Below are 17237 nucleotides of genomic sequence, written 5' to 3'. Positions count from 1 at the left end.
CTGTGGGACTCGGGTTCTGGTGTGATTTTGCCTGTGAACCCTCACGCCTGTCTTCCCAGGCTCACTCTCCAGTCTTCTCTGTAATTCTGAGCCATGCCATCACCATTCAACACACCTTGTTCTGCTTAACTCAGCCAGATTTGGTTTCTGCTGCTTACAGGTGAGAGCTTTTGCTGATCCCCCCAGGCCTCTGGGCTCTGATTCCAGAGACTTCCAAGCTGCTGCTTCCTAAATGCTTTCTGCCTGCCCCAGGCCCAAGTAGACCCATTCCAGTACACAAGCCGAGCACACCGCTTATCAAACGAGGGGGAGGAAAGCCTCTAAATCAAGCACTAGTTCCCCTACTCAACCAACTCCGATAGCCAGTCTTCCTCTATCCATAGAGCTTTTCCCCAACGATGAGCTGAGAATACTGAGGAGTAACTCTGTCCAGCAGGGAGCTGAGGACCCCTGAAACAAGGCGAAGTGTGATCTAGAAAGCCTCTGGCATGGCTTCTGACTGGTTGATTCAAGCTCATCCACTTAAGTCACAAGTTATTTCTACATGGGATTTTGATTACTAAAAGCAAGGTGCGCAGAGCCAAGAGTTACAATCCAGTATTACAATCTCCATTGCCGTGATTAGCAATCACCATAATCCCATTAAGGTAACCAACAGTGAGAAAACTAGGCAAGCATTTCTTTTTTGTACTTGCTCTTTCCCATTGGCATTTTTCTCTCTGCCCAGGCTTTTCACACCTGCCTGGCAATGTTAATTATTTACACCGGAGGCAGGGGTGGGCCAGGGCAGCCCTCTGGCGCCTTGAAATGACTTGTTTGCTTTTACTCAGTAGAGTAAGAATGTATGATTCCTTAGCCCTTGGGAGAAGTTTCAAATAACAAGAAACAAAGGGTTTCTTAAGTCCATCCAGAGATGGACTTGAACTAAGGACTGTACTTGAATTAAGACTTGGGTGGGGCGCCTGGGTGGCTTAGTTGGTTAAGCGTCCGACTTTCGCTTAGGTCATGATCTCGCGGTTCGTGGGTTCGAGCCCCGCGTCGGGCTCTGTGCTGACTGCCAGCTCAGAGCCTGGAGCCTGTTTCAGTCTGTGACCTCCTCTCTCTCTGACCCTCCCCTGCTCATGCTGTCCCTCTCTCTGTCTCCTAGAAATAAAAAAAAAAAAAAAAAAATTAAAAAGACTTGGGTGACTTCTTTTGGATATCTGCAGCCTCAGAATAAAACTCTGTACTCCTATACCCAGAGGCCTTGAGCAGGCAGAAGCCGATCTCTGATGGCCAATCCCTGAAGGCTGTGACACTCATCCAGAAGGCGAGGCTGTGAAATCAGTGGAACATGTGACTCTGAAAGAGTCCCGTCCCCTGCAGTCCCCCAGGACCCCACCTTCCCAGCAACATCCAGATGTGCCAGCATTCCAGGGGGCTGATTAGCTGTAGAACGTGCTATTTCCTTGTTCCCAGGATTCATCGGAGTTAACTCTGCTGCTAATTGGGTTTGTATCTGGCAGCGGTGACATCGAAAAAAAGGTTTTGTGATCAATTATGTTCTCCTGGAACACACAGGAAGGGGCTGTCCTGTCAACGCTGGGGTGGTCTCTACCTTAATGAGCTGCCTCAGAAAGAGGCACAAGAGGACATTATCGTCCCTGAGTACCTGCCTTTAGTGGCTTCTGTTGAACAAGAAGTTGAAGCTCTATCTGGGCACCGCATGAGTCTGCTTTACTGCACTTTCAAATTGCCTGCTTCCCATGGAATACATCTGAATGTGATCAGGTGTGTTTGAGCCACTTTAAAAAATCATCCCTGAGGAAATGAAACGCGCAAATGTCTTCCTGCAGCCTAACGGCACCAAAACCAGAAAATGGACCCTTACGGTCGCCGCTGACCCTGTAACGCAGCCACATGGCACGCACCTGGAGGAAGAGAAATGGAATTCTTCCTGCAAGTTTTTTTGTTTTTTTCTGGTTCAGAACAAACCATTTTTCCAATGTTTTAACATCCTGAGTGTGGGTGGAAGCAATGCTTACTTTGGTTTCATGGAAAAGATGGTGTGTTTATAAAAGAATCATCCAGCTGACTGGGGTGATTGCAGGAAGGGCCAGTGGTCACTCAGAGAAAACAGCAAGGCCTTGGCTTTTTTTTTTTTTTCCCCTTTCTTTCTTTTTTTACTTTTGCTTTGGGTCTTAGTGGGTCAATTTCTGCCGGTTTTTTAGAGCACTGGGGGTTTCCAAACCTCTGCGTGGAAGGCCTGGAGTCACTTCCTGTTCACAGGGAAATGGAAAAGCAGGGAAAGCTCCACATTAATTGCTCAGAAACAGGCCACTAGGCCCTGGGAGTTGCCCGGAAGGAAGTAGGCCTTCTCCAGGGCAGGGCCCGCTGGGCAGCAGGTGGCCCCAGGGGGCGTGACCTTCTGAGGAGATGGCTTCTGTCACAGGCGGTTTGTGAGAGTGGGCAGGGCGGGGGTCAGTCTGTGGGGAGGAGGGGATGCACGCAGGGTGGGCGGCACCCCTGGTGGGCGCTGCCAGACCAGCCCTCTCCTGAGGTCGGCCTGCACTCGCTCCCTCCAAGATCCCACGGGCTGTAAATGTGATACAATGTGGCCAAACCACTCCTGCTGTGGGAACTACAACCCCACATTTCCTGCCTTTCATCTTGCTTGTTTGGGAGGAATCTGTCACAATAAGCAAACCGCAGCCCCCGTCACTGGGGCAAGGGGCAAGGCTGTGGCTCTGGGCCTGCATGGAGGGCTCTGGGGGGCCATGCCGAGCCGCCTTCAGGACACAACAGAGAAAGGCCTGGGTGGCATGCCGTACCGGCCGCCATCTGCTCATGCCAGGCCAAGCGAGTCCTCTTGTTGGCCGGGGACAGAGACGTTGCTCAGACAAGGTGCACGCACGGCCTGTGGGGGGACATATGCTGCAGTTGTCAGAGCCAGACTGCTAATTCTGGGTTCTTTCTCTGGATGACGCTGGGAAAGCTTCGCGTCGGAATTTTATCATTAGCCGAAGAGCGCTGGGCCCTCCCTTGATCTCCTGCCAGAGTGGATTTTTGGAGAAGAGCCTGGCTTTGAAAAGGCAACTTCAGAGAGCATAAAGGCACACCATGAACACACCAAGGATAATTTTGGGGTGAGGAAACAGAGTTTTAAAAATCAAACACGAGCGTTTGTGTGCGCCAACAAGTTGTCCTCGCCTCCTGTCCTTGGGGGTGGCCGGGAGCACAGCAAGGGTATGTATGCGCCCCCTTCTGGTCCGGGTGGAAGGGCTACGTTATTGAAAGGGGGAAAATGCAGGACACGATAAACACGGGATGGTCACGGGTCCTTGTAGAGCCCAGCACTCCCTGGCTTGCTGAGTTTTCTCCTCATTCCCAGTCTGCTTTGTCTCTCCAGATCCCACCCCCTTCTGCCCCCCCTCCATCTTCAGCCCCCACACCACCCCGCCCCAGGCAGTCAGGATTTTCCTTCAGCCTCAAGTCCTTGAAGTCATGGGCTGTTTCTCATTCCCCAAACCTGCTTCCCAGGTCTTCCTTAGAATTAACCCAACCGGATTCCCTTGTTCTTTCTTAGCTTAGTTCCTCTGAATCTTTCCTTGCCCTTCTTAAGCCATCTGGGAGGTGGAAGATAATCTCACCCCATCTCAGGAATGAATTTCCATCTGCAAGGTATCAGTGCTTATGCATATGGTACAAGAGAAAGCTCCGGTTTAGGGCGAAAGTGACACATAAACCCTGTGCAAGTGGGAAGATGGGGGTGTTTGTCCCAGAGCCAGGACCCTGCAAACACGCTTTAAGAGACAGTTCTAATAAATGCACAAGATCCTCCTAACCAACACGCTAATACGTTGACAGAATAGAGACAAATACAGAAGTACAATCCTCCAGATTTGCCAGTTATTCTTCTCTAGGAAACACAAACCAAAGATTGGTCTCTGGGAAGTTACATGTATATGTATGTGTGTGTGTGTGTGTGTGTGTGCGTGCATATGTATATACATATGCGTGTATATACATATATATATCCTATATATAATGTTTATTAGAGAGAGAAAGCATGAGCAGGGGAGGGTGAGCAGAGAGAGAGGACGAGAGAAAATCCCAAGTAAGTTCCGCATTATCAGCGCAGAGCCCGCCATGGGGCTCCGTCTCACGAACTGAAACATGAGATCATGACCTGAGCCGAAATTCAGAGTCAGACACCTAACTTACTGTGACACCTAGGCGCCCCTGGGAAATTATATTTTTAAGAGGCAGAGTTTGAGGGACTGTCTGGAAAGGGTCAGATCCTTCAAACTTCATCCAGAATTCTGGATTGAATTAGACCTAGAACTGGCCTGGCTACAAATTAGGTGCCTCCAGTGGTGTACTTCTTCCCACTCAAAATGTATCCTGAAAGCCCTCAGGGCAGGAGAAAGGAGGAAAAGCAGGTAATTGGACAGCTGTTGTTTGCCTGGGACAAGGAGGGCCCCTCCCCATCATCCTGGGACCTTTGCATATTGACAGTCTCATGCTCAGAAAGGCTTTTCAGTGTCTGCAGGGCAAGGAGGAGGGGGAGCCCAGGCTGCATGTGCTATGACATCAGGGTCATGATGAAGCCGGGAAGTCCCTGGACCCTACCTCATGCTCTCTGAGCCCAGCACCGAACAGAACTGTCTATCCTTCTTGAAATGAAAAACAGGTAACATAAAGTTGACTTTCACACACAACTTGAAGTGCTTCTGAAAACAGTTTTCCAGAAGAATGGAAAAAAGCAGTCTGTACAAAATGGGCACATTTTATGAGCCCCTGAAGTGGAAGCACAACTGGTTTTACTCTTCTGCCATTTTGCACAGATCAGGAAGTAGGATGAGGCCACTGCATCGTGTTCAGTCGAGAGGCCAGGTATCTGGAACTGTGTGCGATTCCCCCACAGGACACAGGGCATCTGAAGAGCGCGGGCTCAGATTCTGCTGGAGGACTTCACGTGCGGGCTGTGTCTCCTGCACTGGGTAGTGATGCTTCCCAGAGCGCTGCTTCTCAAACATGTCTGCTGGTGGCACTCTAATGGCAGAGGAGGACAGAGATATCCCCAAGGGACGCGGGAGCTGTTCAAAGGGGCCACGAACAGCACCTTTCATATTTGAGGTCCTGTATCTTAGACATTCACGTGAATTTTGCATTTGTCTTTATTTTCACTGAGAAATCAGGCTTTCAGTTCTTCATCGGCTGGACCCAGTCTGTACTCTTGGGAGTGAGTCAGGACTCTACCATGAAGACAGGAAATGGAAGCCTGGGCCGGGGTCAAGCACGGGAGCTCTCTCCTGGCTAGAACCAGACCTGAGCCAGGCGGTGTTGCCCACCGTAGGCAGGCTGGTGAGGAGAAGGAGGTGCGCTGACCGAGTCCTTAAAGGCTAGTCTTCACTGAAGGCAGGGGCTCGGGCACCGAGAATTGGGAGGTGCGGTGACCAGGTCAGGGAGAGTAATGGGGACAGTTCTTGGAGGCTGTTCTTGTGCCTCAGAGAGGACAGTGCAGGCTTTGCGGGGGCGGGAGGGAACTTCCTTAACGGCTCTGCCCAACGTAGCAGGCCCCGGTTTTCAGGATCTCACCGAACAGGATGGGTCCCGTCCCCTTGGATTAAAGGTTTCCATTTTCTTCTTCCAATAGCCTGTCGAGTTCCTGCCCAAACACAGAGGACTTTGACAGGAGATGGGAACAGCAGGCTTTGCGCTGCCTTACCTGGAGGCCCCACGGGTCATGTCCTGTCACTCTCCCAGGACAAGTATCATCATATTTTTTTCCCTCAGCATCACCAGTTGGCTTCTGGCTGGAACTCTGACAGCTAAACAGACACACTTCCTGGTTTACAAGTTGTTATTCTATCACTGTAAGTATTAGTCAACATTTGGGTTTTAGTCATAACATAGCTAATACATAATTTTGTTTGCTTCACAGCAAATTAAATAAAGCATTGGCAGCACATTAAATAAATGGTTAAATTGCTTTGTTTTTTTTTTTTTTTCCTCCAAGTCTTCAAGTAAAATTGAAGCTCCAGACAGATGCACCATCTCTGTCCAGGAGCTCCAGACACCCCTCAGGGCTGCCAATGTGCCCAGAGTTGTGATAAACTGAGCCAGTACCACCACCATGTTGAGTCGGCACAGAAGGAACACACAGATGTTGGCAGTTTAAATAGTACTGATCACGGCCTCGTAATAGGCTAATGTCCTTAAAATTAGTACAATGGCTAAAACGGTGTTTGAATAAAATCCAGTTTTGGTTAGCCAATCTTTTAAAAGTCTAGCTAGATAACAACAAAGCTGACACACGTTTTAGTCTGTTGTAAGGCCTCTCTAACAAAAAGACAAGGTAAAACTCCCTGAATAACCGAGCATATCTATACGCTTGGTCATGGGACCACAGAAAACTAAGTAATTCTGTCAGTTGTGCAGTAACAAACAAGGCCCATCCCACCAATCTATCATTAGCTAAGCGGTTCCCAGACTAAATACTTAGCTTAAGAAATACATGGCTTACATAGCTTAAGAAATGAGACTGCAGAGGCACTTGGGTGGCTCAGTCAGTTGGGTGTCTGACTTCGGCTCAGGTCATGATCACACAGCCTGTGGGTTCAGGCTCCATGTTGGGTTCTGCTGACAGCTCGGAACCTGGAGCCTGCTTCAGATTCTGTGTGTCATTCTCTGTCTGCCCCTCCCCTGCTCACATTCTCTCTCTCTCTCTCAAAAATAAATAAACCTATTTAAAAAGAAAAGAAATGAAACTGTAAACAAGATCACAATTGATCACCACACTTGGAGATTTAGCTTGCCTATCACAGGCTTTCTTTCACTAAAATAAAAAAAAAAGCCGCATACCTTTATGTCTTTATAGGTTTTCTGAACTAAACTAGAGCATGCTTGGATTAGTGTCACATGCAGGACCCTCATGGGGTATTTCACTGACGTATCAGCAACCCCTCCTGACTTCTCTATGACTTTTGCCAGATTTTTACCCTACGGGATTCAGAAGGTTTTACTTGCTTTGGAAAAGACAAAGGGCTGCCCCCACGATTAGCAGCTCTTCCACAGTTGGTTGAGTTTTAGCCACAGGGATGTTGGAGTCTTTGTTATAATCATGCCCTAATGGCTAGTGGACAACTAAGGAAGGGAGGGGAGATTTGACTGAAAAACTTCAACAATGTTTTTGAATTTCTTGTATTGTCGGCTTTATGGTATTCTGAGAGCCATGACAGACTTCCCTTTGGCAATTTTTAAGGTGGAAGGATTACTGCTCATCATTTTCCTGTGTGTGATAAATATTGTAACTATCCAGCAAAACACAAGGTTTCGTAGGCCACATACATATGGTTATGGATGCAATTACATTTCTTGCACCTGTGCATTAAAGCCACTGGAAAATAACAGAAAAATTCCATTGTGAAAAATAATGTTTAACTTTTTTACCAAGGCGACTACAACGTTGAGGAAAATCATCAAAAGTTAACATTAAAAATTTAAATTACCTGTATCTCTCCTGAGATAGAGATTCTAAAATTCTGCAATATTAGTGCAAGCTTTTTCCTGAAGTGAGTTCTTTATTAATTTTATTTTTGATCATTCCTGTCACTGTATCAGCAGTAGAACATTCTTGGTCCAAATTAAAACTAATTAAAAGTTATTTAGGGAACGCAAGTGAATAACAATGTGTAACAGTTAGCACCTCTCAGAATAGAAACTCAAGCAGCTGACAAAATGGAAGCTGAAAAACCTTCATGGCTCTGACTCTTCCAGATGACAGCAGAAACTGGTTTGCTTATGTAAGCGATGTAAACCCAGCATCCAGCATGGTCTAGCTTTGGCACTAGTTCAGACCTGCAGAAGAGTATAATTGAAAGCAACTTGGATCTTTCTGTCTGTTGAGAAAGTGCCCAAGGTAGGAGTGCGTTTTAAATACCCAGCAAACTCCTTAAAAATACTGTTGCACTTCTCTCTCGATCTCTGACCAGCTCTCCTGCTTCGGTTTCCCTACCTGCTCCAGAGACCCAGCCTAAGGCTTCTCTCCTACTCCCTCTTTTCTCTGCCTCGGCTGGCCCTCCGAGGCTTCTTTAGTTTTCCTCTCGATTGCCATCACCTGGTATCTGTGTGATTTGTATCCCAGTCTTTTTTCTTGTGTCTGCCCCAGAGACCATGAGAAGCCGGTTGCAGAAGAATTTTGCCACCAAAGCATTTCCTGAGTCAGTCAAGTGGTTAGTCAAGTGGGCAGACCCTGGAGCTGCAGATGCCACGGCCCTGCTTCAGTTCCTGTGAACTTTGCTTCATCACATAGCTAAAGCTCGCACTTCACTGTGACTCAGCTGTGTCATAACGTACCGGGCGACAGATACTGTGAGAGGCCTCTATGATATTTTTCCTTCTTATCCTTTACATATTTATAAAATCTTCCACTGAAGCTTTCCTTTTATTTTTTTGAGTTTTCCTTTTAGAAGTAGGATACGCACACATCCATGTATTTTTTCTTTTCTTTTTTTTAGTTTATTTATTTATAGGGGGAGGGGGCGCAGGCAGAAAGAGAATCCCAGACAGGCTTCGCACTGTTGGTGCTGAGGTTTGAACTCACGAACCATGAGATCATGATCTGAGCTGAAATCAAGAGTCAGACGCTTAACCAACTGATCCACCCAGGTGCCCCTATGTATTTTTTTCCTCAAACCCAAAGTTCAGTTGTTCTAGATGAAGCAAGGATGGGGAACAAGAAGCACCACCCCCAGGGCATGTGTCACCCTCCCACCTTCTCCCCTCCTTCCCTTCTCTTGTGACCACCTCTGAGGGGCTTCTTGACGCACAGTCTGGACTATGTATGGAGGGAGCAACATATTTACAACCAGAAACAGTAGACTCATCTCCTGATGAGCTCTGCTACTTAGGACCTAAGTGGGCTCAGCCACCATAACACAACACCCACCCACTGGGTCTCTGAGAGTGAACTGGTACACAGTGGGGGGCCTCAGCAAATGGGAATTTCCTCCCTACAGTCAGTCTCAAGGGAACAGAGAAGAGTGTAAAGGTAGATGAGGGCAAATCCATGCCTGCAACTGGAAAAAAGCACCAAGATGGGGTGAACTCACGGTGACTAGGCCACCATCTGTATGGTCTGCCTGAAGAAGCAATTATGTGATCTAGTACAGCTGTGGGAAAGTGTCAGCCTGTCTGCATGGCACTGAGCTGGGCTGAAAAAAAAACCCCAAAAACAATGAAAAGAAACTGATTATTTCAGACAGACTGAGACAACAACAGAGGCAGCTCAGGGAGTGTGAACTGGATAAAATCTTGGAGCCTGAAGGGGCGCCTGGGTGGCTCATCAGCTGAGTGTCTGACTCTTGATTTCAGCTCAGGTCATGATCCCAGCGTCATGGGATTGAGCCCTGAGTTGGGTTTTGCACTGAGTTTAGGATTCTCTGTCTCTTTCCCTCTGCCCCTCTCTCCCACTTGCTCTCTCTCTGTCTAAAATAAAATAAAATAAAATAAAAGTTTTTAAAAATCTCAGAGCCTGAAGAAGTCTGGATTTTCAAATGAATTTCATTTGGCTCTTGAGCAGTCTAGTACAGAGCCCTTGAAAATGTAAACCCTATAACATGGAAAAGCAGAGTTGGAGTTGAGAACTGACCCCTCTTTCTTGAGGCTTCTGAGGGAACACCAGTGCCCCAGGGGTCCCTGGGAATGCATCTGAGCGGCCCGCCTCCCGGGAAAGAGCCTGTCAGGCTGGCCTGCAGGGCATTTTCGCGTGGACAGTGACCTGCCAGAGCTCAGGGACAACAGGTTGTGCTCTAGCCCACACAGCCCCCGTCCACCAAGAGGGCCTCTGCGCTCTGCTCTCTTCAATAACCTACTGTCTCCACCTGCTGGCCATTGGAATAAGGTGCTCAGAGCTGGAAAAGCGAGGATTTGTTTAGCTAAGGGGTGGCCAGGCTACTGAGAGCTGCACCAAAATACAGACACAGACTGTTTTCTCCAAAGAAGAGACCTTGGGAGGATCCATTACTATTTCATTAAGCCCCACAAGAAGGTAGACTTTTATGAAAGTGATAACCTCATTCATGCATTATTTAATCAGTTACACTTTTATAGGTATATACCTGGTATATACATACCAGGTATATACATATAGGTATATACCAGTGTGTGTAGCTATATACACTTTTATAGGTATATCCAGGTTTCCCTGCATGATTGTTTATAAAATGAAAAAGTGAAAGTAAAAAAGGAAGCCATTCAAAGGGCCAATGATTAGGGGTTAAACAAATGATGGTAACCTCAAAAAGCAGACTGTCCCAGAGCCATTAAAAATGCAAACGTAGGGGCACCTGGGTAGCTCAGTCTCTTCAATAACCAACTTAGCAAGGTGCTGGGGATGACTGGTAATCACACCTCATTCTACCCCCACATGACATTATCCAGTGTGATCTTCTACCCTATCCACTGAATTAGCCTTTACATTCATTCATTCACTCACCAACGCTTACTGACTGAATGCCTACTCTAATGGCAGGCTCCAGGCCAGAAGCTGAGGATACAGGCATGAGCAAAACCAGGTACTGTCTCCCCGCTCACTGGTCTGCCGTCTAGTAGGAGAGGCAGACATTAATCATATAATCACTCAAATAAACCTAACAGTATGGAAGAGGCATCATAGAAAAATATAACTGTGATAAAGGGGGGCCTAAATGACTTTGATCCATTCTAAAGTGGAAAATTGATATGCATTACAATTATTTAGAATGTTTCATTCTTAGACCCAGCACTTCCACTTTCAGGAGCTTACCCTAAGGCAACAATCAGAAAAATAGGACTGATGTTTCCCTGCATGGTTGTTTATAAAATGAAAAAGTGAAAGTAAAAAAAGAAGCCATCCTAAGGGCCAATGATTAGGGGTTAGTTAAACAAATGATGGTACCCTCAAAAAGCAGACTGTCTCAGAGCCATTAAAAATGCAAACGTAGGGGCACCTGGGTAGCTCAGTCTCTTCAGTAACCAACTCTTGATTTCGGTTCAGGTCATGACCTCACAGTCATCAGGCTCCATGCTGGGCATGGAACCTGCTTAAGATTCTCTCCCTCTGTTCCCCACACCCCACTCGCATGCATGTATTCTCTCTCTCACTCAAACAAAAATGAAAACATAGAGCCACACTGTTTGACTAGGAAGATATTTTACAATATCCACTGGAAGTTATAGAAAAGTATGTACAGTAAATCTCATTTTTGGAAACATTTTATGGGTGTTTTCTTCCAGCTTCCTACTACATAATCAATTTATTTGATTGTTGCTGTTGGATCATTATGATCATCATGCAAATATGCTGTTATTTTTCCCATTAAAAAAAGGCACACAATTTTAAATTTTCTGTTGGCTCTGTCTCCCCACCACCTCATTTCTGTTACCCTTTGGAACAAAGCCGCTCTGATTCCTCCCGTCGTAAACTTACTCCAGCCAGGTTTTGTATGTGTCAAGGGCAGCAGTGGCCTCTATGTTGCTAAGCCCATAGACATTACTGTCCTCCTATCATGGGCTCTGTCAGTAGCATTTAACACAGCAGGCCACTCCCTCCTTGTTCGAGTTCTGCCCCGGCTTCCCGAGCCCCACACCTGGGGCCTCCTGCCTCATTGCTTCTGCCTTCTCAGGTTTGCCTGCGTTCTTCCTCTTCCCAGCTTGTTAATGTTAGTTCTCTTCTCTTCCCTGCCCATCCTCACTCCTTTGACAGTATCCAGCCATGGCTCTAAGCACCACTTGCCTTAGCCTAGACCTCTCCCCTAACCCCCAACTGTCTGTTCAGGTTTCTCCCGGACCTGTCAAACTCAGCCTGTCTGTAGCAGAACTCACGACTCTCCTGCCCACTTAACCAGCTCCAGTCAGAGCCTTCCTTAATCCACTTCTTGGCACCTTGGCACCGAAATCCTTCCTAATGCTCAAGCCAGACCCCTGCAAATCACCTGCGATCATCATCTTCTCCTTTGCGTCCAGGTCCAGTCCTTCAGGAAGCCCTGTGAGCTCTGTGTCACAATGTGTTTCCCAAATCCAACGACTTCTCATCACCCTCACTGCAACCACTGTGGTCCTCTCTGCCACCACCTACCACCTGGGGTACTGTAGTAGCACCTCACTTGTCTCTCCTACAGTCTCTTGCCACCATAGGAGCCAGAGTTGTCCTTTAACAACATATGTCACATCACATCACGCCCGCTCAGAACCCTGCAGAGGCTCCCCACCTTGCACAGAGTAGAAGTCTACAAGACATGCTGTGTCCCTTCTTTCCCCGCCGCTCTCTGACATCATCTCCCAGCCATCTCCCTGCTGCTCACTCTGCTCCAGCCTGGCTGGCTTCCTTGCTCTGTCGTGAGCACACCAGGTCCACTCCCCTTAGGGACTTTCATTGCTGCTCACCCCAAAGATATCTGCACCTCCTTCAAGTCTTTGCTCAAATGCCTCACCCTCGCTGAAACCTACCATGTTTGCACTGCAATCCCCTCTCCAACCATCCTGGTTCCCTTCACTGTGCTCTACCTTTCTTTTTAAAATTATTATTTTTTTCATTTTATTTGTTTTTTTAAAAATTTTTTTTAATGTTTTATTTATTTCTAGGAGACAGAGAGAGAGACAGCGTGAGCAGGGGAGGGTCAGAGAGAGAGGGAGTCACAGACTCTGAAACAGGCTCCAGGCTCTGAGCTGGCAGTCAGCACAGAGCCCGATGCGGGGCTCGAACCCACAAACTGCAAGATCATGACCTAAGTGAAAGTCGGACACACTTAACTGACTAAGCCACCCAGGCGCCCCTCATTTTATTTGTTTTAAGAGAGAGAAAGAGAGCGCACTTGAGCAGGGGGAGAGAGGCAGGGGAAGAGAGTACCTTTATTTTTCTTAATTTAATTTATTTTTATTTATTTATTTATTTATTTTACAAATAGTTTATTGTCAACTTGGTTTCCATATAACACCCAGTGATCATCCCCACAAGTGCCCTCCTCCATGCCCATCTCCCCTCTCACACACCCATCAGTCCTCAGTTTGTTCTCAGCATTCAAGAGTCTCTCATGGTTTGCCTCTCTCCCTCTCCCCCACTATTTCCCCCTTTCTTCTCACCCATGGTCCTCCGTTAAGTTCCTCCTAATCCTTCTATACGTGCAAACGTATGGTATTTGTCCTTCAGAGAGAGAGAATCTTAAGCAGGCTCCACACTTAGCATGGAGCCCATCTCAGGGCTTGATCCCACGACCATCGGATCACGGTCTAAGCTGAAATCAAGAGTCAGATACTCAATGGACTGAGTCACTCTGATGCCCCTACCTTTCTTTTTTCCATAGCATTTTCACAATAAGATACTAAAAAATTTATTTTTTTTTAATTATATACATATATTTTTTATTGTTCATTTTCACTAACTCGAATTCATTTTCCCTGAGGAACAGAAATCTTTGTTTTGCTTACTGATGTATCTCAAATACTTAAAACTGTGCTTTGTACAAAGCAATGCCAAGAAAGAACATTTTTAATTTTTTTAATAAAGTAATCCCTCCACCCAATATGGGGCTTGAGCTCATGACCCTGAGGTCAAGAGTTGCACAATCTACCAGTGAAACTAGCCAGATGCCCCAGAAAAAAACTTTTTTAATAAATATATTTCACAAAATATATGTATATCAAATCATCATATTGTATATTTTATTTGTCCATTATATCTCAATAAAGCTGAAAAAAAAGTTTAATATTCTTCTGAAAGTAGTATTTCCTTAACTGTAGTTAATCCACGAAAGCCTAAAAATTAAAGAAGCTCTTGACTTTAAGTAACATAAAGCAAAGATTTGGGATAGTGAAAAACGAATGAATAAATGAATGAATGCATGGAAAGAGAAACATAACAATGAACCCACAAATCATGACAATTTCTAGGTAAAAGGATAGCAATCCAAACATTTTTCTTTTTGTTCATCTGTCTTTCATTTTCCATAATGAATGTGAATTCTTTAAGTAAACATTTTGAGAAAATAGGTTGACTACTGAGGATAATAGCAGTTTTAATAATTTTCTTTTTTTAGGCTAGAGTTTCAACTGTTCGTTTATAGAAGAGAACTGGTAACAGACAGAAGTGCGGGAAAGGCACCCACTTATATTACTGTGAAGCCCCTGCCCACATGGTGGGAAAACTCTGTCTTGATTTGAGTTCCCCCAGGAACAGACCCTGTAAGGGGCTTATTTGGGAGGTATAGCGTGAACAAAGTGAGGCAGAGAGGAGAAGGAAGACAATAAAGGGAGGGCTATCAAGACATTTCTACCACGGGCAGGAACTCAATCCCATGGAGGAACTCTGAACAGAGAGTGCCTCAGTTACCCCATCTGAAGGGTGAGGAAGCTGGCATTTCTGTCCACCTACAGCAGCTGATGGCTGTTTCTGGGGCCATTAACTCCCTTGCACTTCTATCTTTCTCATACATTCCTATAGCTAGAAAACAAATCCCTCAGGCAGGTATGGGCAGTAGGCAGAGTTTTCGAAGTAGAGGTGAGAGACAACGCGTATGGGGCAGGGGAGGGGGCACTGAGAGGGTCTGCTACAGTTCCTTGATTAGGCCCCAGTTTTGTTCTCTGGGAGGAGCTCCCTTGTCTATTGCTCTCTGTGGCTCCTTGCTATGCGCCTGCGAGGTTCTCATCTGTCCATTCACCTCCACGGCCACATCTGAAGTGGGCAGTCGGAAGAGGGCCATCCTTGAGGGTCTGCGCAGATGCTGTAGCCAGCTTTCTGCCAGTGCACTCAAGGGCACCCAAGGACTATTTTCAGGCTTACACAACCTAGGTTTTTGTAGTCTGAGTTCAAAAACTCTTTGGTAATATAATTCCTTCCAACTTAGTAAGCTTCTGATATACAGTAAAACCTTGGATTGTGAGTAACTTGTTCTGAGAGTGTTCCACAAGACGAGCAAACATTTCTAATAAATTTTAACTTGATAAACAAGCAATGTCTTGCAATACAAGCAGTATGTCATGCCAAATGTCACATGATTACAACTGAGCCAATGGTTCTTCTCTTTCTCTCTCTCTCTCTGTCACTCACTGCGGGATTGTGAGCGATCCTCTCCCATGCTCAGACGTTCAGTCTCAGGCCATGGTGTTTGGGAGAAATCAGTGGTTTTTCAGAACATTGGAAGATGCCCACAACTGGCACTAGTGTAATTTTTTTGTCACTTCAAAGTACCTATGGACAGTCCTTTGCTTTTTCATACAAGAGTAAGCCGAAGCTTTACTTCATTCTAGGTCAGGCTGCCTGCAGATATAGACCCTTTCCTCTGCTCCCTTATTGCCAATTACATTAAATACAGTATATAACAAGTACACTTTATTAATACTGTACCATAGTCAACATCCCTGTGAGCATGTACAATGGCCCCCATGCAGAAAAAGATTCCATTGAGCCAGTGGATAGCAGTGATTCTGTTACAGTGAAAGTCATCCTACACAATAACCCTCCTCTCTCATCTCCCTTACACCAGCCACAAAGGTTTTCAAAGGTAAGTGTAAGTTATTTTTCTTACATTTTGTATTTTTTATTATTTTGTATGATATTATAGTATTGTAATCATTCTTATGTGAATATTTTTGGATTATGTAATAAATCATCTGAGTTTCCATTATTTCTAATAGGGGAATCCACTTTGATATAGAAGTGCTTTGGATTACAAGCATGTTTCTGGAATGAATTATACTCACAAACCAAGGTTTTACTGTATTTGTTTGCAGTCATTTTTATGTGCACATAGAGTTCTTTACTAGACTTAACTTACAAGCCTAATTTACTTCTCTGTATCCTAACCCCCACATCTCTCTCCTTCCACTTAATGACAACCATATTGAAACTATCTAGAAAAGAACAGTCTTGAGTGTGAAGAAAGCATCCTTAAATGGCAGTGGTGAAACTATCTGTTTCATAAGAAGTCTTAATGAGCTTTCGTTGCTCAAAGCCTTTTTTCTATGTTATTACTTATATTTTGGGGTTCAAAGCAAAAGACTCCAAATTTCTGGACTCAGTCTATTCCCTTTCACTTGTCCTCTTGAAGCAACCAATTCTTGCCTGAGCTTGACTCTCCTACTGACACACTAAGCAATGCAAATAACCAGTGTGCACTAGCTTTGGGTTTTCTAAACTTTTGTAGAGCCACAGGCTCAGTAGACATTTTGCTCACCAAGTAATTGAGGGCAACAGTTTTCTTAAAGAATTCTCTATTGTATAACACGAGTTTTTACCTTTTTAGCCTCCAATACCAATCTTCTTGCCTTCTTCTGCAGTGCTATATATTTTAGGACTTATTCTTAACCACAAGACCTCCATGGAGGGGAGTAAATTTTGTATTAATACTAATAACACTAGCTGCTGTATAAATAAACCCAAGAATTTCAATGGCTTACCTCAATGAAAGTTTTGTTCTTACTCATGAAATAGAGGTGAATGATGGCCAGGTCAATGGGGGTACCCTCCTCCATGAAATCATTCAAGGATGCAGGATGTCAAAAGTAAGTCACCTCCAACATGTGGTTTCCAAGGGGGTCATGTCCATTCTGGTGAGTCAGAAAGCTAAAGAGCATGAGGCTTCAAGATGGCAGAGCAGGAGGAGCCTGAGCTCACCTCATCACATGGATACAACTAGATGACACCCACATCAGTGTAAATAAATTGGAAAATGACCTGAGACTGGCAGGACACACTCCACTACTAAATGTAGAGAAAAAGCCACGTCAAAGAGGATAGGAAGGGCAGAGATGTGTTGAGAGCCAAATGGACTCTTGGGACTATCCACAGGAGCAAAGATGCTGCTGGCGTGGAGAGAGGAGAGAAACAGACTCTCACACCAGGCACCTCAGGCAGGGAATGGGGGAGACGAATCCTTGTAACATTTGCCTTTGAAGGCCAAAGGGGCCTGGCTTTGTGAGTTTTTTATAATCAGTGGGACTTAACAGCTGAAACTTTAAAAATCAGTGGGCTTGGCTCTGGCAGAGCCAGGAACATGATAGGACATGGAGTCTCTGCCCTCAAAGAGGCAGCAAAACAAATGGCCCTGAGGAGACACAGCTCTGGAGCAGCAATTTGAAAATGTCTGGGGCACATGGGAGGAACATTTGTTTATAATCTCAGAGAATGTGCTGGAGGGGCAGGGAACTTTGGGAGGCTTCTCAAAGGATAGAAGAGCTGATGGGCACCATTTTCCTCCCCTGTCCTTGAGCCTTGATAC

The 17237-nt window shown here is 45.6% G+C and overlaps 1 protein-coding gene across 1 annotated transcript in view; it reads left to right on the top strand.

The window, feature by feature from the left end:
• The first annotated feature begins 2756 nt into the window (after nucleotides 1-2756).
• Nucleotides 2757-17237, top strand: part of CHRNA1 (cholinergic receptor nicotinic alpha 1 subunit) — a 38262-nt gene continuing 23781 nt past the window's right edge. The window contains exons 1-2 of the mRNA XM_039239220.1: nucleotides 2757-2883; nucleotides 3037-3225. Coding sequence (XP_039095151.1) covers nucleotides 2757-2883; nucleotides 3037-3225 — 316 coding nt within the window. The remainder of the gene's footprint in view (nucleotides 2884-3036; nucleotides 3226-17237) is intronic.

The sequence above is a fragment of the Hyaena hyaena genome, unplaced genomic scaffold (assembly GCF_003009895.1).
Source record: "Hyaena hyaena isolate Hyena2069 unplaced genomic scaffold, ASM300989v1 scaffold_154, whole genome shotgun sequence".
Lineage (NCBI taxonomy): Eukaryota > Metazoa > Chordata > Mammalia > Carnivora > Hyaenidae > Hyaena > Hyaena hyaena.
This window is presented reverse-complemented; position numbering and strand designations above follow the sequence as displayed.